Consider the following 25,176-nt stretch of genomic DNA (forward strand, 5'->3'; position numbering starts at 1 on the left):
GACTCACAGGGTCCTTTCCAACTCTACAATTTTTTGATTCTATGATTTACGATACAGTCGTATCTTGGAAGTTGAACGGAATCCATTCCAGAAGTCTGTTTGACTTCCAGAATGTTCGGAAACCAAAGTGCGGCTTCTGATTGGCTGCAGGAAGCTCCTGCAACCAATCGGAAGCCGCAGAAGCCTTGCTGAACATTCAGCTTCCAAAAATTGTTCAAAAAATGGAACACTCACTTCCAGGTTCCTATCATTCGGGAGCCGATTTGTTCAGGAGCCAAGGCGTTCAGGATCCAAGGCACGACTGTGCTTCAAAACATTACAAAAGTTAAAATAGTGAAATGGATTAAAATTGCCTCGGCTTTTTAAGCATCTGTGCAGGCTTGTCTAGACGAGAAAGGTTTCTAGCAGGTGCTGAAAAGTGTATGGTGGAGGCGCCTGTTTGATCTTCAAGAGGCAGGGAGTTCTGCAATGTAGTTCCTCCTGCAAGCCCTGAGCCTTCTGTATCTTTTTGTTTTAGGGAAATAGTATTTATTTGTTGTTGTTTTTTTAAAAATACTTTTAAAGAAATTTCTGAAACCTGTTGCGGCAGCTAGGCTGGTGACTGGGAGTGGCTGCCGAGACCATATAACACCAGTCCTGAAAGACCTACATTGGCTCCCAGTACGTTTCCGAGCACAATTCAAAGTGTTGGTTAAAGCCCTAAACGGCCTCGGCCCAGTATACCTGAAGGAGTGTCTCCACCCCGATTGTTCAGCCCGGACACTGCGGTCCAGCTTCAAGGGCCTTCTGGCAGGTCCCTCACTGCGAGAAGCCAAGTTACAGGGAACCAGGCAGAGGGCCTTCTCGGTACTGGCACCCGCCCTATGGAACACCATTCTGTCAGATATCAAGGAAATAAGCAACTATCTGACTTTTAGAAGACATCTGAAGGCAGCCTTGTTTAGGGAAGTTTTTGATGTTTTTGTGTTTTTTATATTTTGCTGGAAGCTGCCCAGAGTGGCTGGGGAAACCCAGCCAGATGGGCAGGGTATAAATTAATAATAATAATAATAATAATAATAATAATAACAACAACAACAATAACAATAACAATAATAATAATAATAAACAATAATAAGAAGAATGTATTGGGGGAGTGGCTTTGCCTGATTCAAGGAAAGGAATGACCCCCCCTGCGACTGCTCCTCCTCCCTCCTCCTCCCTTGCAGACACTGATGAGTGGGGGCACCATCCTGGCAACGGTTCCTCTGATGATGGATACAGACAAGCTGCCCATCAACCGTCTGACCGCCGGGAAGCCGCTGGGAAGCCACGGCAAGGGCGAGAAGCGCACAGCCCACAATGCCATCGAGAAACGGTATCGCTCCTCCATCAACGACAAGATCTCCGAGCTCAAGGACCTGGTTGTGGGGTCAGAAGCCAAGGTACACCTGCAGGGGACCTTTATTTTGGGTGCGCAGCTGTCCCCTGGTTGAGGAAGTCTCTTCCTAGAGAAGCCCGCCGGGCACCTACTTTTGTGGCTTTGGTTTGACACTGTTTGGGCAAATGTGCTTAGAAATAATTCTCTCAGGCTTTCTATTTATTTTATAAAATTTATGTATCATTATTATTATTATTATTAGATTTGTATACAACCCTTCATCCAAAGATCACAGGGTGGTTCACAACCTATACTGCTTGACTGTAAAAAATATAATAAATCTCCAAGTGGGTTACAAAAGTTATGAAAAGTTAAGAAACGGCGATTTACAACATGAACAGAAAAATTGATGATGAGCTAAAGACAAATTAAAACGCATGCCAATGTCGTACTTAGCTGGGTAAGCTTGGTTAAACAAGCCTGCTTTTAGCAAATGCTTTTAACATCTTTGAAAGCTTTTGTTTTAATCTCTTTGAAATATCGATATTAGTATTGTTAGCCTTTGCCTTTGCTAGTGGGGGGGGGTTATTTTTAGGCTTTGTGAAGCTGCCTTAACCCCCTTTTTCTGAATTTGGTTATGGTTCTTCCATTGGCACTTTCACAGGTGCCCATAATACCTGCAACCGCACCTGTAAGAACTTACTTGTTTAATGTGCGGACACCGACACTTTGCGACTCCCTGTATTATTTTCGTCACCTGCTGAAGACATTCTTATTAAGACAAGCCTACCCAAATGTCTAGAAAGTTTGTAGGAGTTCTAACTTGTTTTAGTGTACTCTATGCTATTGCAGTTTTAACTTTCTGTATGTTTTAAAATTTGGCAGTAATTTTTTTTAGCGGTAATTTTTTGGCTTCATATCTTTATAAACCGCTTTGAGGTTTTCTGCAATCAAGTGGTATATTAACTATACCTATATTAACTATAGGAAAATAAATAGGGCGGGAGGGGCCATATATTGAGTCAGTCCATACAGTCCATCTAGCTCAGTATTGTCTGCTCTGACCGGCAGTGACTCCCCAGAGTTTCTTTCCCAGCCCTTCTTGGAGATACTGGGGGATTGAACCTGGGATCCTCTGGATGCTAAGCATGTGTTTTGCCACTGAGTCAATGTCTCCACTAGGGGAGCGGGTGGTGCTGTGGTCTAAACCACTGAGCCTCTTGGGCTTGCTGATCGGAAGGTGTGAGCTCTGTTGCTCAGTCCCAGCTCCTGCCAACCTAGCAGTTTGAAAGCAAGCATGCCAGTGCAAGTAGATAAATAGGTACCGCTCTGGAAGGTAAACGGCGTTTCTGTGTGCTCTGGTTTCCGTCATGTTGTTTCGTTGCACCAGAAGCGGTTTAGTCCTGCTGGCCACATGACCTGGAAAGCTGTCTGAACAAACACTGGCTCCCTTGGCCTGAAAAGCAAGATGAGCGCCACAACCCCATAGTCGTATTTCACTGGACTTAACTGTCCAGGGGTTCTTTACATTTACTGCTAGGTTTTGCTCTTCTCTGTTGGTTCTGGAGCTTAATCGGGGAGGTTCAGCCATTTTGGGTGGCATCAGGGCCAGATTTAGGTTTGATGAGGCCCTAAGCTAATGAAGGTAATGGGGCCCTTTCTATGTCTAGCTGTCCTTTGTCAACAACAAATTGTCGCTGTTTTTTTGTTTTGAATGTATGCTATATGGTAATTTATGGACCTAATAGGTATCCAAAGCCATTTGCACAAAACATTCCATGCAGAATGTAGGCACCCTATATACAGAAAGGAGCAAACCAGTGATATTTGAGGGTGCAGGCTAGCAGGCGGGGCCCATGACTTACATCATCGGAGCCTACACAACACAAAGCACTGTTGCTGTATGTAGGTTTTATTTTATTTGTTTTTTATCTTGTTTATTGAGAGCCAGTGTGGTGTAGTGGTTAGGAGCGGTAGTCTCGTAATCTGGTGAACCGGGTTCGCTTCTCCGCTCCTCCACATGCAGCTGCTGGGTGACCTTGGGCCAGTCACACTTCTCTGAAGTCTCTCAGCCCCACTCACCTCACAGAGTGTTTGTTGTGGGGGAGGAAGGGAAAGGAGAATGTTAGCCGCTTTGAGACTCCTGAAGGGGAGTGAAAGGCGGGATATCAAATCCAAACTCTTCTTCTTCTTCTTCTTATCTTACATTTTGGAAACGTACATCCAGTTTTTTCCCCTTTAATTTTTTTGGGGCCCCCAAGAGAGTGGGGCCCTAAGCTATAGCTTGTTTAGCTTATATGTAAATCCAGCATTGATGAAGATGTTTGCAGCAGCCAACCTTTCCTTCATCTTTGATGCCACACCAGGGGAGAGCCTGGCCAACCCCCGTGGCCGCATAATGCCTCCTTCCAAATGTGGCAGGGTCTCTTGTCTAGGAAATGGTGGGGTTCTCCATCCAACTGGTTGTTCCTGCCCACTCAGCCTGTTTCTCCTTCGCTCGGATGATTTTGCTGCCATTTGGGGCAGCTGTCTCTGAGGCTTTGGCTACCAAAGGGAACGATTCCTCCTCTGCAGCTCTGGCCGCTGTGGCAAGCGGCTCTCTGGCGGTGCCCCAGGAGATTCTCCCGCTTGTTGGCCTTGACAGGGCTTGTGCAGGAGAACCTCCCTCCTGGGAAGCGGACGGGTCAAAGAGGAACCCCTCCGAACCTGTCATTTCCCTCCGCTCACCCTCTAACCATGCCAATCTTCCCTGTCCGTTGGCAGCTGAACAAGTCGGCCATTTTGCGCAAAGCAATCGACCACATCCGCTTCCTGAAGCAGGCCAACCAGAAGCTGAAGGCCGAGAACATGGCCCTCAAAATGGCGAGCCAGAACAACAGTGAGTTTCGCAGCCTTCTGCCCCTTTTGCAGATCGGAAACTGCAAAAGTTTGGACTTTTGGAGGGGAGGGGAGGAAAAAATTGCGAGGGACACCCAGAAAACCTGCTGGATCCTATCAATACAAGGATCCCAGGTGGTCGTCTCTCATTTATTGGTGGTTTTTAAACAGAGGTTGGGTGGCCATCTGCCAGGGGTTCTTTGCTGTGATTTGTGCATTGCAGGGGGTTGGAATGGATGACCTTTGGGGTTCCCACCCAGCGCTGCAATTCCATGATTCTGTTACTGTTGCGAGGAGCAAAAGCATGGTTGTCCTGGGGGGAAACACAAACAGCTGTCCCCTTCCGAATCATTGATGTTTCTTGGTTGGAAGCAGAACTTAATAATAATATTATTATCATCATATGACTAGATTGCCCCAGCCACTCTGGGCGGCTTCCAGCAAAACATAAAAACACAATTAAACATCAAAAACTTTCCTAAACAAGACTGCCTTCAGATGTCCTCTAAAAGTCAGATAGTTGCTTATTTCCTTGACATCTGAAGGGAGGGCATTCGACAGGGTGGATGCCACTACTGAAAAGGCCCTGTGCCTGGTTCCCTGTAACCTTACTTCTTGCAGTGAGGGAACTACCAGAAAGCCCTTGGAGCTAAACTTGCTTTTGGGCGAAGCGCATTTCTCTCTGTGGTGACCATGGATTCTCCTTTTGCTCTTGCCGCCTGTCCCGCTTCTGCAGAGTCCCTGAAGGACCTGGTAGCCACATGTGGTGGCAACACCCAGGACTCGAAGGAAGGGATCAAGCTGGTGGACACCCTGACGCCACCCCCGTCGGACGCAGGCTCCCCGTTGCGCGGCAGCGGCAGCCCCCTCTCCCTCAGCGGCACCAGTGGGAGCGACTCTGAGCCGGACAGCCCCTTCTACGAGGAGACCAAGGTGTGACCCCGAACGGGAGCAGGAGGTGGTGGAAGGGGGGACGCCTGGGAAGAGACCAGGGGGCTGGGGCTTCACCTCAGTGGAACCATGCAAAAAACCAAAAGTCCATTTCCTTTTTTTATATATAAATTTATATAAGTTTTTTAACATACCATTTTCAACAGTGATTAAACATACTTTTACATCTTATTCAATTTTTTTGACTTCCATCAGTCCTGTCTGAAAATTTTCCCATCTAATCTCTCAGTATGCATTTCTTATTTCCCTATTACATTTCAAACTCATAACCAATATCCCGTATCTTTTTCTACTTTGTAACCCTTCGTATATTTCTCCTTACAAAACTTCTTGTAGTCCTACTATAATAATAATAATAATAATAATAATAATAATTTATTATTTATACCCCGCCCATCTGGCTGGGCCTCCCCAGCCACTCTGGGCGGCTTCCATAAAAACCAAAAATACAATAAAATATCACACGTTAAAAACTTCCCCGAACAGGGCTGCCTTAAGATGTCTTCTGAATGTCAGGTAGTTGTTTATCGCATAATTTGTTACTAGCATAATTTGTTGATTACAGCTGCTCTTCAAATAGTTCATATACTTCTTCCAATCTTCTGTAAGTCTCTGGTCCCGCAAGTTTCGAATCCTTCCTGTCATTTTGTCCAATTCTGCATTAATTTCATCTGCCATTCTTATTTCATCGGAATTTCTTCTTGCTACCATTTATGGGCTAACAATACTTTTGCTGCTGTTGCATATAAGAACAGTTTGACATCTTGTCTATTAATGTCTTGGCCTATAATATAAAGTCCATTTCCAACGAAGATCTCCAATATGGGTTCCCTGAATCAGCTGCATGCCCTTGATCTAAGCCAATATTGCTTCCTCTGATTGGTAGCAACTGTTCCAGGGCTTTCCCCACTTCCGAGTACCTTGATTTTTGCAAAATATTTGCACATGGGTTGCAAAATTTTGCGTTAGGGTCTTTGCACAGGAACTATCACAGTTCCTGGAAACCCGAGGGGACCCCCTCCATCAGTTTCTATGTTCATGCCCCTCTTTCATTCACCACCTCTTTCCATAAAAAGAACAAAATGAAGAATTGGTTGCAGGTTCGATCACCGTATAGGACAGCTGCATATTCCTGCATTGCAATGTGTTGGACTACGTGATCCACAGGGTTCCTTACTTCTATGATTCCAAAGAATCATATAATCAAATGATTAAAATAAAAAAAGAGATAGCTTCTCTATCTGGCAATTACTTGTGTATCAAAATTTCAAAATATTTAGCATGTACACTCCAAAAATATCTAGCTCTAAAAGCAGCTGGAATCCCCCTGGCTAAGAAGACGGCAACTTGGTCCTCCTTCCACGCTGCCCCCAAACTCATCTGCTGTTGTCTGTGGCTGTTTCAGGTGAAGCAAGAGCATCAGGCGCTCTCGCCAGGCAGCCTGGGGATGCTGGATCGCTCGCGCTTGGCCCTGTGTGCCTTTGTCTTCCTCTGCCTCTCCTTCAACCCCCTCTCCTCCCTCTTGGCGGGCTCTCACTCGGCCAGCCCTTCGGATATCGATGGCTCCAGCCACTCCGGGCGCACCATTAAGAGCCAGAATGAGGCCGCAGGTGAGTGTGCGGCAGGGTCTTCGCCGGGGCTGAGGACCCGCAGGCCTGTGGGGCCGGCATGTCTTGTGATGTTCATCTATCCAGGCTGCAGCCTCCTTTCCCCCACAGCGCCATATTTAGGCTTCCAAATCAGCCCTGTTGGAGCAAGCACTGTCTGTTTGATGCCTGGATGTGGAGACCAAGTGCCCCTATTTTCCAGGGACAGTCCCTGGCTTTACAGAAGCCGCCCAGGATTCTGATTTGATCCCAGAATGTCCCACTTTTACTTAGGATGTCCCTATTTTCATGGGAGAAATGCTGGAGGGGACACCTCTTTTTTCTTCAGAAAAGCGTTGGAGAGTATGAACTTGTGTGTGTGTGTTTGGCCACATTCACAGGAAATGCTTAGAGCGCTGCGATACCACTTCAAACAGTCATGGCTCCGTCCAAGGAATTTTGGGAGCTGTAGTTAGTTGAAGGTGCTGGGAGTTGTTACGGGGGCTCCTATTCCCCTCACAGAACTACAATTCCCAGAGTTCTCTGTTGTGAGGAAGAGAGACGGATTTCTAAACCACAGTGCCTCGTGTCTTCATCCACAGACACCCCTATCGCCTGGTTCCAGTGGTTTCTCCCCACCTTGGTCTTCTGGCTGATCAACATGCTGGTTGTTTTGGGAGCCTTTGTCCGGCTGTTCATTTATGGCGAGCCCATCACACGCCCTCATTCAGAGGCTTCCATCCTTTTCTGGAGGCATCGCAAGCAGGCAGACCTCGACTTGGCGCGGGTGAGTGTGCGCATCTGTGATTTTCAGCGATTTTCATGGTTTTTAGCTTCCTGCGTTGTCTTGTCTAGCAAAGGTCCTGTGACGGAACTTCCATGGGAGGCCCATTCTGTAAAGAAGTGTTGTTGTGGTAGGGTTGTGGCACTGGGGACACAGGTTCAAGTAATCTGGGGTGTTGGCCAGACTTGCTGTTGACTCTTGACAAAACAAAAAAATTCCTTCCAGTAGCACCTTAAAGACCAACTAAGTTAGTTCTTGGTATGAGCTTTCGTGTGCATGCACACTTCTTCAGATACACTGAAACAGAAGTCACCAGACCCTTCTATATAGTGAGAAGGTGGGGAGGGGTATTACTCAGAAGGGTGATGGAATGGGTGATTGGCAGATAGCTGTGATGAGCCTGTTGACGACTCTTAACGACTGCAATAGGTCTTACAGGAAAAAGCAAGGGGTGAGAAGGTGAAAAATGGCTTTGTCATGTATAATGAGATAAGAATCCAATGTCTTTGTTCAGACCAGGTCTCTCCATGGTTTTAAGTTTGGTAATAAGTTGCAATTCAGCAGCTTCTCTTTCCAGTCTATAGAAGTCTCCGCTGTCCCGGGGGCTTTTAAAATGCTGGGGGACGGCAGCGAAGCCTTCGCTGTCCCGGGAAGGCAGGCGGGGGGGGGAGCAAAGACTTTCGCCCCCCGCCGGCCTTCAGAAGAGGTCGGGGGACAGACTGTCCCCGGACCTGGTCTGAAGGCGGTTTCCGTAGGAACGCATTGATTGATTTTCAATGCATTCCTATGGGAAACCGTGCTTCGCAAGATGAAAAACTCGCAAGACGAAAAGACTTGCGGAGCGAATTAATTTCGTCTTGCGAGGCACCACTGTACTTAGCACAGATAAGGCATCCAGCAGGGCCTTCGAGTCCCAAGTTCAGAGGCAAGGCAGGTTCATACAAAGATCAGTCCGTTTCAGAGGTGAATTGGTCCAAAGTTGTTGATAAGAGAGACAGGCGCACCTCACCAGGGAAGGGCAGTCCATAAACTGGGAGCCACTGCTAAGAAGACCCTGTCTCAGGCAGCACACCGAGTTGCTCACCCTGGGGCCTTCTAGATGCAAAGCAGCTGCTCCTCCATGTCCTTATAGTCTCTTTGTGCTCCATCCTTTACAAGGCTTGTCCATTCTCTCCCTCATTTCCTCTTCAGGGAGATTTTGCTCAGGCCTCCCAGAATTTATGGACGGCGTTGAAAGCCCTCGGCCGCCCACTCCCGACCTCCAACCTCGACCTGACCTGCAGCCTTTTATGGAACTTGATCCGTCACATCCTTCAGCGGCTCTGGGTGGGGCGTTGGCTGGCGGGAAGGGCTGGCGGCTTCTTCCGCGACCGGGAGCTCAAGGCTGACGTGCAGAAAAGCGCCTGCGACGCGGCCCTGGTGTACCACAAACTGCATCAGCTGCACATGACAGGTAGGCTTCGAGCAGCGGTCTTCAACCCTTTTGGGTCCACGGCTCCTTGGCTTAAAGTTCCAGGCATGGCCAGACAGTCCCCATCATCCCAGACCACAGGTCCTGTTAGCTAGGGATGATGTGAGTTGAAATCCCAAAACAGCTGGAGGGCCAAGTCTGGCCATACAGAGGTACCTCGGGTTAAGTACTTAATTCGTTCTGGAGGTCCGTTCTTAACCTGAAACTGTTCTTAACCTGAAGCACCACTTTAGCTAATGGGGCTTCCTGCTGCCTCCACACCGCCAGAGCACGATTTCTGTTCTCATCCTGAAGCAAAGTTCTTAACCAGAGGTAATATTTCTGAGTTAGTGGAGTCTGTAACCTGAAGCGTATTTAACCTGAAGTGTATGTAACCTGAGGTACCACTGTACTTGGTTTAAACCAGGGGTCAGCAACCTTTTTCAGCCTTGGGCCAGTCCACCATCCCTCAGACCATGTGGTGGGCTGGACTATTTTGCGAGGGGAAATGAACAAATTCCTATGCCCCACCAATAACCCAGAGATGCATTTAAAATAAAAGGACACATTCTACTCATGTAAAAACACGCTGATTCCTGGACTGGCCGCGGGCCGGATTGAGAAGGCGATTGGGCTGGATCTGGCCCCCGGGCCTTAAGTTGCCTATCCCTGGTAAACTACGACATCTTTGACTAAGGGTTTTCCCACCTCCTCTTCCCACAGGGAAGCATGTGGCCGGTCACCTCTCAGCAATCAACATGGCGCTGAGTGCCGTGAACCTGGCCGAGTGCGCAGGCAACACCATCTCTGTGGCAACGCTGGCTGAAGTCTACGTGGCAGCGGCGCTGCGTGTGAAGACCAGCCTCCATCGCTGTTGTCACTTCCTGGCGGTAAGGCCGTGTGATGTGGGGTGCAGGATATTACCTCAGCTCTTCCATTTGGGCTAAGCACACCATCAGGTGTAGGGAACTTTGGGCTCTGCAGATGTCGCCGAACCACAGCTCCCATCATGGCTGCCCATTAACCATGGTTTCTGAGGGTGAGGGGAATTGCAGTCCAACCGCACCTGGAGGGCCAAATTGTTGTTGTTGTTATTGCTATTTTTCTAGAAAAGAAAAAAAAATTATTGCATTCTCTTTGAATGGCAATGGTGCTAATCTGAGAGGTGCCAGAATTGAGTTCCAGCAAGTTCCAGCTGAAAAAGCCCTATTATTATTATTATTATTATTATTATTATTATTATTATTGTTATTATTATTATTATTAATTTTATATACAGTCATTCATTGCAAGATATCAGGGCGGACCGCAGAATAAAATACAAGATAAAAACACAAGCAAATAATAAAAACCGAAACAACAGACACATTTAAAAGGCTGTAGAATATGAATCAGCCAGAGGCCTGGTTGAAGAGGAACGTTTTCGCCTGGCTACTAAAAATATATAATGAAGGCACCCGGCGAACCTCCCTAGGGAGAACATTCCACAGACGGGGAGCCACTGCAGAAAAGGCCTGTTCTCTTGTGTTGTCACCATCCCGACTTCACATAGAGGGGCCTCAAAATATTGATCGATCGAATTTACTTGGACGCCACATTTCCACAACCAGCTGTGCCCAAAGCAGCGTCTAGCAAATATTCAAAATATGTTATTGTTTTGTTCTTTTCGCAAACTACTTTGAGGGTTGTTGGTTTTTTTTTTACAGTCAAGTGGCATATAAATTTTATTGGGGAATATATATTTTTTTTATTTAAAAGAATAAGGCTTGCAAGTAGCCACTGGCCACCTTGCAAGTGGTAAGCACAGAATGCTGGGGTCACCCCCAGGGCTCCCCTGATTGGCTTTCCTTTTCCTTTTGTGGAACAGCGCTTCTTCCTCAGCAGTGCCCGGCAGGTGCTGCTGTCCCACAGTGGGACTGTCCCGCCTGCCCTCCAGTGGCTCTGCCACCCTGTGGGTCACCGTTTCTTCGTGGACGGAGACTGGGCCGTGAAGAGCTGTCCTCGGGAGAGCATCTACAGCTCCACCAGTAATCCAGGTATGGAGAAATCGGCTGGCGTGACGCGAGAGGGTGGAGCCCTGGACTTGGGGAGCGGCAGGGAAACCCGGGTTCAAATCCCTGCTTTGCTGAGAAGCTCACGGGCGACTTTCTCTCAGCTTAACCTTCCTCACAAGGTTGTTGTGAGAATCAAATGGGCAGCAGCTCCTGATAAACAGGAATCATGGAATCATAAAGGACTTTGAGGGCGATCTAGTCCAACCCCTGCAATGCGGGAATCTCAGCTATCCCCAATGACCCACCTGCAATATAAATTTGAAGCAGTGCCATTTAATCAGCCAAGGTTTCCTGCAAAGAATCCTGGGAGCTGTAGTTTCTTAAGGGTGCTGAGAGTTGTTAGGAGGCCCCTATTCCTCTTGCAGAGCTACAACTCCCAGTTCCCTATAAGGAAGACGGATTGATTGTTTAGCCAGCATTGTAGTTCTGATCGATAGTATTCCGCCTGCTTCACAATCTGTCTCCAGTTCCTTCCAGATGGACTCCCCAACTCCATCAGCCCTTAACCATTGGCTGTGCTGCCTGGCCCTGATGGGAATTGTAGTCCAACAACTTCCAGGGGGCACCATGTTGGCCAAGGGCTTCATGGGAAAGGGTTGTCCTCCAATCTATTCATTTACCCCATTGGACCAATAGGGTATTCTGGGGTGTGCTGTCAGGTGATTGGCTGGCATCCCTCTGTCTCGGGAGACGGTGGAGGAGTTCGCCTTTGTGAATGAAGTCAGGCTGTCACAGCGCCTGCTGCGGCTGTAGAGACCGATACGGGAGAGACATGTTTTGTTGCAGCTGAGGCAGATTGAAGGCTGTCGACCCCATCAGAAAAGGATGTTCTTTCCCTCTCTCTCCCCTTCGCAGCGGACCCCCTGGCTCAAGTGACCCAGCTGTTCCGTGAGCATTTGCTGGAGAAAGCCCTTTCCTGTGTCTCAAGGCTGGAGAGTGAGGCGCCTGCCAGCCACGACGAGGGGTAAGAGAGGACCGGATTTCGGGTCTTGAAGCCCCTGTACATGTTGCTATCTCCTGCCTTGGCTCCAACCGGTTCTGGTACACCCCCAAATTTATAGATGCTGAGTGAGAACATTTAAATGGTGTGTTTAATAATAATAATAATAACAACAATAATAATTTATTATTTATACCCTGCCCATCTGGCTGGGTTTCCCCAGCCACTCTGGGCAGCTTCCAACAGAACGCTAAAATACAATAACCTATTAAACATTAAAAAGCTTCCCTAAACAGGGCTGCCTTCAGATGTCTTCTAAAAGTTGGGTAGTTTTCTCACTCTTTGATATCTGGTGGGAGGGCGTTCCACAGGGCGGGTGCCACCACCGAGAAGGCCCTCTGCCCGGTTCCCTGTAACTTGGCTTCTCGTAGCGAGGGAACTGCCAGAAGGCCCTCGGAGCTGGACCTCAGTGTCCGGGCAGAACGATGGGGGTGGAGACGCTCCTTCAGGTATACTGGACCGAGGCCGTTCGTACTGATTCTCCTTGTTGCAGATTTGGCCCAATTCCCCTTCAAACTGCCCTGGAGAGGGGATTCCCACCCATGTCACTTGCTCCCAGATTATCCCTTCCTATTCCCTTGGAACGCAGGGAGCTGCCTTATTCTGAATCGGACCACCCAGTATTTCCCCGCACTGACTGGCAGCAGCTTTGAAGGGTTTCAGCCTTTTCCCAGCCCAATCCCAGAGATGCCAGACATTGAACCAAGAACCCTTCCTGCCCTGAGCCACAGCCCTTTCCTAAGGGCAGCTGTACCTGTAATTTTCCGCTGGGTCGTAGGGCATGCCAACAGGTTTTACAGTGGTGCCCCGCAAGACGAACGCCTCGCAAGACGAAAAACCCGCTAGACGAAAGGGTTTTCCGTTTTGGAGGCGCTTCGCAAAACGAATTTCCCTATGGGCTTGCTTCGCACGAAGAAAGCCCATAGGGAAATCTCTGGGGACCTCTTTTAAATGCTAGCGGTGGGGAGCAAAGCCTTTCCCCCCCCCTCCGGCCTTCAGAAGAGGTCCAGGAAGGCCGGCGGGGGCCGAAAGGCTTTGCTCCCCACCGCCAGCATTTTAAAAGCAGTCCGGGATAGCAGGGAAGCGCTTCCCGCTATCCCGGATGGCTTTTGAAGGCAGGCGGGGGGGGGAGCAAAGACTTTTGCCCCCCGCCCGCCTTCAGAAGAGGTCCTGGACCTCTTCTGAAGGCCGGTGGGGGGCAAAAGTCTTTGCTCCCCCCTGCCTGCCTTCCCGGGAGAGCGGAGAAACGCAGCCCGCCAGCATTTTAAGATCGCCCCGGGACAGCGAAGAAGTCTCCGCTGTCCCGGGAAGGCAGGCGGGGGGAAGCAAAGACTTTCGCCCCCCGCTGGCCTTCAGAAGAGGTCGGGGGACAGACTGTCCCCGGACCTGGTCTGAAGGCGGTTTCCATAGGAACGCATTGATTGATTTTCAATGCATTCCTATGGGAAACCATGCTTCGCAAGACGAAAAACTCGCAAGACGAAAAGACTTGCGGAACGAATTAATTTCGTCTTGCGAGGCACCACTGTATAATCCCCACCAAGAAACGATAGGTGAGGTCTGCAACAGTCCTCTTCCTAGCTGTGATTCCCAGCATACTGCCTCCAACAGGGGAGGGAGAGCATAGTTCTTGTGGCTTGTAGAGCCTTATCTTCCGCTAAGCAGAGGTCTAGTGGGATCCTGCCTGCTTCCTGCCATTTGCAGCTGATTTCCCAAGGTGACCTTGGGTTATTTTCCACCCTTGGAGAAGGGGGCTGTGGGTGCTTGCAGATGTGTGGGTGGAAGAGACCTTGATAGAGAATATCTGGGGAGTTCAATTTTGCAACACAGTGTTGGAAGGGTTTGCTGTTGATTGGGGAAACCCCAGAACTGGATGGTGCTGCTGATTTCAAATGGAATTGGTATTTGCAAAAAATGTCAACGGGAACTTAGTTTTCTTCTGCCCCTGGGACAATGCTGCATCGTGATGCAAAAGCTTCTTGCAGGCAAAATGTGCAAGGAAAGATCCCACCTTCTTTCTAAGTTATGCAGGCCCCAGACTCTAAAGGAATATTTAGGGCTGAATTCTACTGGACACACCATTCACACAGCCAGGACTTGTGTGAATGGGTTTCTGGAGGAAATGGGAGACACTTGTCTGGTGTAAGGTCCAAACTGGATTGAGATGGGGCCTTGAATAGGGTCTGGTCCTGATCTTTGGTGGTTGGGCAAGCTTTCAATTTAATGCTTATCCTTTTTTTTTAAAAAAAAAGTCATTCAATTGCATTAATTGTTTTGTATCTTGCTTCGGGCCCTTGGAAGCCCTGGACTGGGGTACTGGGCTTCCTTTTGGCTGCCCCCTCCCCAACTAGAAGCCCAAACCAGGTTAGATTGCTGGAAACCGGAGCTCTGGCACCAGTATTCATACCAAAACTCATCCTGATTTCCTCTGTTTGGCTGCAGGGAATTTTCCGACGCTCTGGAGTACCTGCATTTCCTCAACAGCTGTGCAGATGCCGTTCCCAGCCCAACGCCGTCCCTCAGCACCAGTCTGGATGCTGCCACAGGTGGGGAGCAACAAGCCAAGAGTTTCCTTAGGCGGGATGGGTCTGGAAGGGAACTGGAGACTTGTGGGACAGGGAGAAGGAAGCCAGAGGTTTGTGCAGTTAAATGGAGGCTGGAGGACATTTTTGCTGCTGATAGGGATATGGTCTTTCCGTGCAAATCAGGGCATTTTGCAGCGGGCGATTTGCATCAGAACATTTTCTGATTTCCTAGGGCATGCGGGTGGCGCTGTGGGTTAAACCACAGAGCCTAGGACTTGCCGATCAGAAAGTCGGCGGTTCGAATCCCCGCGATGGGGTGAGCTCCTGTTGCTCGGTCCCTGCTACTGCCAGCCTAGCAGTTCGAAAGCATGTGAAAATGCAAGTAGATAAATAGGTACCGCTCCGGCGGGAAGGTAAACGGCATTTCCGTGCGCTGCTCTGGTTCGCCAGAAGTGGCTTAGTCATGCTGGCCACATGACCCGGAAGCTGTACGCTGGCTCCGTCGGATAGTAAAGCGAGATGAGATGGAGTTGTCAGGTGACTGGCAGCTGGGTATCTCCGCCCCTTCGGTCCAAGGGATTGGGGGGAAAGCTAAGGATCTGGCCCTCTGAGCCGCAACACCCACCTTGCCATAAGAGGTTCAGTGTTTCTGGCAGGATCCGCCTGACGCCATGTCCCTCTCCGTCCTCTAGGCACCGATCCCATTGCCCACTGGTGGGCATCTGTGGTTGCCATGGCGATCCATGGGCTGCAAGGGGATGACGAGGCTGTGGAGCGCCTGTACCCGCTGGTGGAATCGATGCCAAGGGCCCTCCAGGCCTCTGAGTAAGTGGGGTGGGGGAAAATAACGTGTTGCTGTTGTTTATACCCTACCTTTTTCTCCATGGAGCTTAGGGTGGCTCAGAGGTCTTCCTGTCCCCATTTTGTCCTAATGACAACCCCTGTGAGGTAGCTCCCCTATGAGAGAGAGAGGGAGACCAGGTCAACATCATACAATTATAGAGAAAGTTGCAAGGGACACCTGAGGGTCATCTAGCCCAGCCCGCTGCATTTCAGGAATCTTGACTAAAGTATCCATGACAGATGGCCATCCAACCTCTTCTTAAAAACCTTCAGGGAAGTCCACCACCTCCCAAGGGAGACTGTTCCCCTATCAAACAGCTCTAACTGTTAGAAAGTTCTTCCTGATGTTTAGTCGGAGTCTCCTTTCTTGGAACTTGAATCCATTGGTTCAGGTCCTACCTTCCAGAGCAGGAGAAAACAAGCTTCCTTCCTTCCATGTGACAGCCTTTTAGATACCGTATTTTTCGCACTATAGGACGCACCGGTCCATAGGACACACCTAGATTTAGGGGGGGAAATAAAGGGGAAAAAATTACCCCCCCCAGGCTCTGGGAGCTTGTGGGGCTAGGGGAGGAGGAAGCCCTCCACCAGCCTCCAAACCATGTCGAGAGACAGCGGGATGGCGCGCTGCACCTCTCCCGCTGTCCCCCGAGTTTGCAGGACTGGCGACGGGGAGGAGCAGGCTTCTCCCCCCGCCAGCCTTCTAACCAAGTCGGGGGACAGCGGGATGGGGGCGTTCCGCCTCCCCGCTGTCCCCCGAGCTTGTGGGGCTGGCGGTGGGGCTCTCCTGAAGCCTGGAGAGCGAGAGGGGTCAGTGCGCACCGACCCCTCTCGCTCTCCAGGCTTCAGTGAAAGCCTGCATTCGCACCATAGGACGCACACACATTTCCCCTTCATTTTTGGCTATCATATTTCCTCTAAGTCTCCTCTTTTCTAGGCTAAACATACCCAACTCCCTCAACCGTAAGGCTTGGTCATCTTGGTTGCCCTCCTCTGCACACGTTCCAGCTTGTCAATATCTTCCTTAAATTGTGGCCAAGTGGGGATTTGAACCCTGGTCTCCCAGGCCCCAGCCTGACACCCTAACCACTAGGCCAGACTGGCCAAAGACAAGGAAAATCCTGCAAGGAGCTTGTAAGGAGTGTGATGGCAGCTAGGCTGCTCAGCGACATCGGCAGGGGGCTGAGTGTCATCTCCTCCTAAAACAAACGAAGAAGAATCAAAATTGTGCAGAGCTGGGTTTTGCAACCCTCTGTGAGGCCTCTGTTGGCTATAGAGAACCTCCAAGTTCAGGGGAAGTCTACCTCTGAGTATTGGTTGCTGCTCTGACATTCTTAAGCTCCGTCTTGGAGCTTGCTCAGCTAACTTTTCTCATTCCAGTCATTTTCAGGATGCATTGTTCCACAGTCATAGGGGCTAGGAACTTGAATTTAAGCAAACAAACCCTGAGCTTTTTAAAATTTATTTAAAGGAAACAGGATTCTGTGGCCAAAGGCTGACCTTGCAGCTTTCCCAGAGTCTTCAGCCCACACAGAACTTTGCTGATACGGGGGGCGGGTGGTTTCCTCCCTCCCCAGAAATGATGGGTTGGCGATTCATCCAGCTTCTCCTTCGCTGCAGGAATCCTCTTCCTCGCGCAGCGCTGCATACCTTCAAGGCTGCGCGGGTGCTGATGGGCAAGCTCGACTGCAGCCTAGGCCAGTGCGACAGAGCCGGAGACTACTTGCGAGACAGCTTGGCGGGGAACATGCCCCCCAGTGCCATCGACAGAGTGAGTTGCGGTGGGGGCGGAGCCTGGAGCCTGGGCGGAGCCAAGCGGGAGGCCGGGGTGGTGCTTAAAGCGGTGGGCAGAGCTAATGTGTACAGTGGTGCCCCGCAAGACGAACGCCTCGCAAGACGGAAAACCCGCTAGACGAAAGGGTTTTCCGTTTTGGAGTTGCTTCGCAAAACAAATTTCCTATGGGCTTGCTTCGCAAGACGAAAATGTCTTGCGAGTTCCTGCGGGTTTTTTTTCCTTTCCCCCCTTTTTCCCAAGCCGCTAAGCCGCTTATCAGCTGATCCGCTAAGCCGCTTAACAGCTGATCCGCTAAGCCGCTTAACAGCTGATCCGCTAAGCCGCTTAACAGCTGATCCGCTAAGCCGCTTAACAGCTGATCCGCTAAGCCGCTTAACAGCTGATCCGCTAAGCCGCTTAACAGCTGATCCGCTAAGCCGCTTAACAGCTGATCCGCTAAGCCGCTTATCAGCTGATCCGCTAAGCCGCTTATCAGCTGATCCGCTAAGCCGCTAATAGCGCTAATCCGCTAAGCTGCTAATGGGCTTGCTTCGCAAGACGAAAAAACTGCAAGATGAAGAGACTCACAGAACGGATTCTTTTCGTCTTGCGAGGCACCACTGTACCTACTTGCCCCTGGAGGTGGAGCCTGTAGCTGTACGGGGGGGGAGGTAACGGCCCAGATCCAGAGGCTAATGTGGCTTTGGCGCAAGGCTAGAGGGTGGTGTTTAGTTTGCCTGGAGCAGGCACCCCCAAACTCAGCCCTCCAGCTCTTTTGGGACTACAATTCCCATCATCCCTGACCACTGGTCCTGTTAGCTAGGGATGATGGGAGTTGTAGTCCAAAACATCTGGAGGGTTGAGTTTGGGGATGCCTGGTCTGGAGCTTCCGATTCGTCCTGGAGCTTAAAGTGCTCCAAATGGAGCTTCAAGTTGTTGTTCAACAGTGGAATTTGCTGCCAAGGAGCGTGGTGGAGTCTCCTTCTTTGGAGGTCTTTAAGCAGAGGCTTGACAAGCATAGGTCAGGAGTGCTCTGATGGTGTTTCCTGCTTGGCAGGGGGTTGGACTCGATGGCCCTTGTGGTCTCTTCCAATTCTATGATTCTAAGTTGTGTCAGCGGCTCCCGGCTGGTCGCCCAGGAAAGTGTAAAGACAAGGAAAAGTTTCTTACTGTCCTTTTTTATTTCAGTCTTTACAGAGAGAGGCTGTAGAACCCAGCCTCTTGGATAATGGCGTTGTCCCGAGTGAATCTCCATCCCTGTCTCTCCCACTTCCTCATTCCTCATTCTCATCACCACCTCCTCCATGGGTGCTGCTATGCGCCCTCTGTCTTTGAGCTCTTTGCTCTGCTACTTTCAAGGCTCGCCGGGTTCTGGGAGACGGAGGCTCTGAGATGCTTTCTAATGACAACGCGTCAGGCCGGTGTTGCTCTGACTCTCCCGTGATTTCCCAACGTTCTCCCTCATCTGCCTCTGAGCTGAAACCTTCCTCAAGCCCCTGTTGTAAAACTATACAGTGGTACCTCAGGTTACATACGCTTCAGGTTACATATGCTTCAGGTTACAGACTCCGCTAACCCAGAAATAGTGCTTCAGGTTAAGAACTTTGCTTCAGGATGAGAACGGAAATGGCGCAGCGGCAGCAGGAGGCCCCATTAGCCAAAGTGGTGCTTCAGGTTAAGAACAGTTTCAGGTTATGAATGGACCTCCGGAACGAATTAAGTACTTAACCCGAGGTACCACTGGGCTGTCTTTCTTTTCCTCCACCCTGGAAGAGTCAGGATGGGCAGGTGGTCTCCACCATTCCTCCTCCTCCTCTGCTCAGCCCCTGACATCTTGTAGCTGAAAAGGAACAATGTCTTCCCCTCCCCCAATTATCTGGACACCTTCGTTTCTTCAGGCTCAGTCCACTTCTTGGGCACCCTTCCTCCCTGCCCTTCAATTCCAAAAATTCTGTAACTAAGAAAGAGTACTTGAGTTTTCTTTTCCTCCTCCTTCGCAGTTCCCTTTCCTTTAGTGCTGTGTCTTTTTGAGTGTAAGCCTGGAGGGCAGGGACTCTCTTCTGGTCACTGACGTTTGCAAGCTGCCCTGGGAGCCTTTGTGTGTCTGAAGAGCAGGATTGGTACATTTTGAACAAATGAACACTTTTGCAAAAAAAGAGAAGACAGTGGGTGAGGTACCTGGGCGATGGAGGTGCCCAACAACCCTTTAGCTCCTGCCCTCTGTGTGGAGTTTAGAATCAGGAGAGGTGCTAAGTGGGGAATGGGTTTTGCATGGAAGACAAATGAGTCTTAAGGGGGACGGTGTGGGTGGTCTATTCCATGAGCAGTTGTCTGTCTTGGGTTTTTTGCATCTGTGGGGTAAAGGGACTTTCTCAGCTCAAGGGCCCATTCCCTTGTGATGAACCTTCCAGGGGCCGTATGCTGAGGCAGTCGGGGGCCAGAGCCAAAAGGGGGCAGAGCAGCAGATGCAGCATACCGTATTTTTCTGTGTATAAGAAGAGCTTATTTTATTAAGAAATCTTGCAAAAAAATCAGGGGCGTCTTATACTAGGATAGTGGAGAGGTGGGACAGGCGATTGGCGGCTGCCACAAGCTGGAGATTGTCAGTGCTGTTTTTGTGGATGGTTGGTGTGGCAAGGTCTGCTGGCTATTGGCGTGCGATTGGTGATGTCCTCTGGCGAGCGTGCAGGCGATTGGGGGTTCGTTGATGTGTTTGCGATTGTGCGGTTGGCTGTGGTGATGCTGTGGGTGAGCGATTTTCGGCAACCCCCCGAAAAAGCTCAACGCGTCTGGGCACTCCCCTCTGAAAATAAACTCAGCAACTGTGGGCAATCCTCCTTTAAAGAAACTCAAAAACTATTGGCAATCTCCCCTCGAAAAAGCTCAACCCCCCCCAAAAAAAAGCTGAACAACTGTGGGCAATCTCCCTCCATTTTCTCAATTTGGAGTCCCAAAAAATAGAGGCTGTCTTATACAAGGGGGCATGTTATACACGGGAAAATACGGTACCTTTGTACCCATAGACTGCCTTCCAGCCACACACAAAATCCTACTTGCTCATCTCTCTCCATCCCAGCAGTCAAGGAGCCGTCAGTACAGCCCAGGCAGAAGTCCTCAGGGAGGGCTCAGAGCAGGGTTTCTGTGGGTCTCGACAGGGGCATGTGGTCTGTGGAGGGGCCAAAGGCTGGAGAGCAAGGTTCAAAGGGCCACATTTGGCCCCTGGTCCTGAAGTTCCCCACCTGCCTGTCTCTCTCTCTCTCCAAACATCCTGGTCTCGTTGTTTCTGAGGACAATCTTTCTCCACCTCCGGCGGCTGCGGAAACCGGGAGGCTGTGCAGAGGCGGGGTGTGTGTGTTGTGGTGGTGTCGGGGGTGCATTGTAGTTGCATTGCATGTGCAGCCAAAGTGTGCAATGCCCCTCCAGTGCAGCCCTGAGGCCGCTTCTCCCGGCGGAGGGTCGTGGCAGCAGCCCAGGGCTTGCGAGAAGAGGCAGGAGCGGGAGGTTGATCGGGGAAGACCTTGGGCTATCACAGAGTGGAGGAACCAGCTGGGGAACCCCCAAGGGAAAGAAGGCTCAGAGCCCGGGGAGGGGTGGTGGACTTCAGTGAGTGGTCAGAGGGAAAAGACTGGGAAGAGGAGGTGTCAGAAGCTGAAGAGGCAACAGGGCTAAGTGAGCGGGAGGAGTCTGTGGCAGAGAGCAGTCCAGACTCAGAGGCAGAAGCTGAAGGAGGAGAGGAGGGAGACCAAAAAGCAAAGATGAGTCAGGCTGCTGAAGAGTCCTGGGTGCCTCCCTTTCATGCGACAAGCTCCCCTCCCCACTTGTCTCCCAGAACCAGAAGGGGCATGAAAAGGGCAGAGGAGAAATTAGGGTCATGCAGGCACAGTCTCAAATTGCTTGGAGAAAACCCTGGAGAGGAGGGGCTTAGGCAGAGATCTTTAGTCTCAGCAACTGCTTCATGGGGGCAAGACCTGCCAGAGATGAGTTGCTCTGTTTGTGAGGCCTGACCCTCCTGTGCAAGTCGTGTTTTTGCTAATAAAGAATCAGCTCCAACTTGCACAGTGTGATTTACTGCTGGCTCGCTCCTGTTGTCAGCCCAGCACCCTCCACCCACCAACTGTCAGCCCTTCCTGTCTCTCGGTGACTCTTTTTCTTTGGCGATCCCTCGTAGCCGAGTCAGATTGTCTTCCATAAACACGGTTTTAACAATGAGTCCGTAAGTGACTGGAGGCCAATTCTGGATCCACACGTCCTTCCGCAGTGGGGACATAGGTTTCCAGGTGGGAGTTGATAGTGGTGTGGATTTGCCAAGCGTGCCTTCCTCTTAGCACGTTTCTCCTTTGTGTCCTGAGTTCGAGTGTCTTCAAAGCTCGTATTAGCTGTGGCCGGCAAAATTCTTGCAGGGATCTTAGCAAACCGTCTCTTATCAATATTCGAGGTGACCCTTCCTGAATACCAAGATGGTTTTCGGCTTTCTAGGGGGACAGTGGACATGATTTTCACATCTCAACAGCTTTCAGAAAAATGCAGAGAGCAAATCCAACCCCTGTATATGGCATTTATTGATTTGACTAAGGCTTTTGACACTGTAAATCGCAACGCCCTGTGGACTGTCCTTCTGAAAATTGGCTGCCCAGATAAATTTGTGAATATCATTCGGCTCCTCCATGATAATACGACAGCAGCAATCGCAGATAACAACGGCTCTCAAAGTGAACCATTCACAGTGGGATCAGGTGTTAAACAGGGTTGTGTTATTGCCCCAACTCTATTTATTATTTTCATTGCCGTGATCCTGCACTTTGTTGAAGGGAAACTTCCACCGGAGTAGAAATCATATACGATATGATAATCTTTATTGTCATTGTCCCATAGAGAACAACAAAATTGAAAAATCTACATCAGACATTCAAAAACCAACAAGCCTGCTATCCCCATTATCCCAACCTGGTTAGCCCCCTAAAAACTCTGATACCCCATTTTTAAATACAATATACTCCCATAGAGATTCCTTACACTGCATTTAAAACCAAAATCGCATTTGGATAGAAACTGTTTCTCAGGCAGCTAGTCCTAGTCTTTATGACCCTGTACCTTCTTCCAGAAGGCAGAAGCTGAAAGAGATCATTTCCGGGGTGTGCACTATCCTGCACTATCTCTGCAGCTTTCTTATGGCACCTGGAAGCATAGATTTGATCCTAGGTGGGAAGAGCGCACCCAATTATTCTCTCTGCAGTCTTTACAACCCTGGATAGCATTGGTTTTCCCCTGACCGTGCAGCTCCCAAACCACACACACAGACCATAAGTTAATACACTCTCCACAGTACAATGGTAAAATGCCATCAGCAGGTCCTTTGAGAGATTGTTTTTCTGCAGGATTCTGAGAAAATATAACCTCTGCTTCCATCGAACAGATGGAAAGCTCTTCAATCTGCTCTTCCAGGATGCTGGACTAGGTGGGCCATTGGCCTGATCCAGGAGCGCTCTTCTTACTTTCTTGCGTTCTCTCTCTTTCTCAGGCTGTGCAGTTCCTCTTGTGTGACCTCCTTCTCATCACTCGCACCAGACTCTGGCAGCAGCAGATGCAAGCAGGTCAGCAGCCGCATGGCGCTCCCTACCAGGCCTCCACCCTTGAGCTCCGTGGCTTCCAGCAGGATCTCAGCAGTCTCCGGCGCCTGGCGCAAGCGGACAAGGCTGCCATGCACAGGGTGAGTGCCACGCTGGGCTTCTCTGCTCCTGTAAGCTCCTCATTGGCTCCGCAATGCGGCCGTCACTGTCGAGAGCGCTGGTTTTTAGTCACGCTGTGAAGCTGTCTCACTGCCGACTCAGAGACTTCTCCAGTCTGTTTATTTTATACGTTTCATAAAATTTATATACGGCTTGGTTGTTGTTGTTTATATATATAACCTTCAAAGGGGTTTACCAGAAAGATAATACCATGAAATCAACAATAATATTTTTTTTTTACATTTTTTATTTTCAATGCAAAATTACAACAAAAATTACAAACATTGAATCCAAAATAAAACAGTACAAACGGAAAAAAGCAAAACACAAGAGAGAAAAAAAACCATGAACAAACAAACAAAAAACAAAAACACACATCTACAAATAAAACCATATCATCATTCTAATCATTATGTACATATACACATATTGACTTCCTTTGTTCCAAGACCTCGACATTTTTACTGTTTTTAAATTGTTGTGTCTAATGCAGATTACCTCTCTCTTTATACTTTTTGCACCATTTTTCTCTTTCTTTAACCCTGCAAAGCTTCATTCGTTACATACCGATATGTTTACTCCAGAACAATGTTTTTTTCATCTACTCTTTAGCACATCCCCATTCTTTTAATAATTTTTGGTCCGACTGTCCCCTTATGAATGCTGTGAGTCTTGCCAGATGTATATATTCACAAAATTTAATTTGCCATTTCTTTCACTGATGGAATTTTTCTCCCTTTCCAATTTTTGGCTGTAAGCATCCTGGCAGCTGGAGATCAACAATAATTTAAAGCTTTCGAAAAGTTAACGTAGCAACGGACTAGAAAGTGGTCAGAACTCCCATCTGCTTTCTAAGCATCCGAATAGACTTGTCTGTGCAAGAATTGGAGATTACATTTGAAGACACCTGCTTGCTATCAATAGGCAGGGAGTTCCAGAGTGGAGGTGCTGCCACACTAAAATATCGAGTTCTTACAAATGTGGAGTGGGTATTATGTGGTACCTTTAAAGTGCCATTTCCACTGAACAGTTGGTCGAGTGGGCAGATCTTGTAATCAAACTAGTCCCAAGCTGTTAAGGGCTTGACGTGTGGAATCTGCAGCCCTCTGCGTGTTGTGAGGCTCTGAGGTCACATCTGCATCATATAGCATGTTAAAAGTCGAGGTTCCCCCCCCCCCCCGAATCCTGAGGGCTGTAGTTTGTTAAGGGTGCTAAGTTTCAAATTTTTGCTGAAATCCTCACAGGTGCAGGGTCTGTGTCATCCTTGCCTTCCTTTTGATGGCCAAGGGGTGTTTGTTGTGAGCATCCCTTCTTTCATTCTGCAACTCATCTGGCTGGTGGTCTGTGCTCTGCAGCCTCCCTGGGTGCCCAGCCATCAATTAAACCAGATCAGGAAGTGCAGACAGCTGGGAAGGCTGCAAAGCACCGGAGAAATCTTTCCGTAAAGAAAAGCACACATCCGTGTGAGAGTTGGCTGCTTTGCCACGGGGAAGTCAGCTCGAAAGCCTTTGGCCACCAGAAGTCTGACAGATTTCTAAATAAATTCCCAAGTGCTCTGAGAACGAGGCAGGGAACCTGAAGCCTCTTTTGCAGAGGAGAGACACTGGGAGAGAGATCTCGACACCGCTGGTTTTCATGGTGGTTCTGGTGGGAGGCAGCGGTGGGTGGTGCTGGGGGGAGTGTGGTGGTTCCTGACTCTCTGGCCTGCCCCCCACAGGTGTTCCTCCATGAGGCGACGGCCCGGCTGATGGCTCGAGCCAGCCCCACCCGGACCCACCAGCTGCTGGACCGCAGCCTGCGCAGGAGAGTTGCCTCGAGCATCAAAGGAGGTGAGTGACAGGGGTGTGGGCTTGGTCCATGCATGAACCACCGTACGCTGCCTTACTCCGAATCAGACCCACTCGTCCATCCAGCTCAGTACTGCCTCCACTGATCGGCAGTGACTCTTTGGGGAGATTCCCAGCCCCACCTGCAGATAGCTTTGGGGATTGAACCTTCTGCATTCAAGGCAGGTGCTCTGCAACTGAGCTACAGCCCTTCCCTCTGAATGCGGGTGATTTCATAGAATCATAGAGTTAGAAGGGACCCCGAGGGCCATCTAGTCCAACCCCCTGCCATGCAGGAATCTTTCACCCAATGTGGGGCTCAAACCCACGACCCTCCAATGAAGAGTCTCATGCTCTGCCAAGTGAGCTATTTCTTGCTCCTCACACCTGAATGCCTCTCTTGCCTTGGGGCCCCTCTTG

General features: G+C 49.6%; 1 protein-coding gene across 2 annotated transcripts in view; it reads left to right on the plus strand.

Moving 5' to 3' along the window:
• Window positions 1-25,176, plus strand: part of SREBF1 (sterol regulatory element binding transcription factor 1) — a 48,245-nt gene that overhangs the window by 19,264 nt on the left and 3,805 nt on the right. For both annotated transcript variants that reach the window (XM_083711338.1, XM_083711339.1), the window contains exons 5-18: window positions 1,209-1,424; window positions 4,124-4,238; window positions 4,974-5,170; window positions 6,594-6,798; window positions 7,377-7,561; window positions 8,750-9,011; window positions 9,732-9,898; window positions 10,876-11,044; window positions 11,918-12,026; window positions 14,505-14,608; window positions 15,280-15,412; window positions 17,051-17,201; window positions 22,723-22,911; window positions 24,648-24,759. In XM_083711338.1, the coding sequence (XP_083567464.1) occupies window positions 1,209-1,424; window positions 4,124-4,238; window positions 4,974-5,170; window positions 6,594-6,798; window positions 7,377-7,561; window positions 8,750-9,011; window positions 9,732-9,898; window positions 10,876-11,044; window positions 11,918-12,026; window positions 14,505-14,608; window positions 15,280-15,412; window positions 17,051-17,201; window positions 22,723-22,911; window positions 24,648-24,759 (2,314 nt within the window). The remainder of the gene's footprint in view (window positions 1-1,208; window positions 1,425-4,123; window positions 4,239-4,973; window positions 5,171-6,593; window positions 6,799-7,376; window positions 7,562-8,749; window positions 9,012-9,731; window positions 9,899-10,875; window positions 11,045-11,917; window positions 12,027-14,504; window positions 14,609-15,279; window positions 15,413-17,050; window positions 17,202-22,722; window positions 22,912-24,647; window positions 24,760-25,176) is intronic.

Source organism: Podarcis gaigeae, assembly GCF_964106915.1.
Source record: "Podarcis gaigeae genome assembly, chromosome: 14".
NCBI lineage: Eukaryota > Metazoa > Chordata > Lepidosauria > Squamata > Lacertidae > Podarcis > Podarcis gaigeae.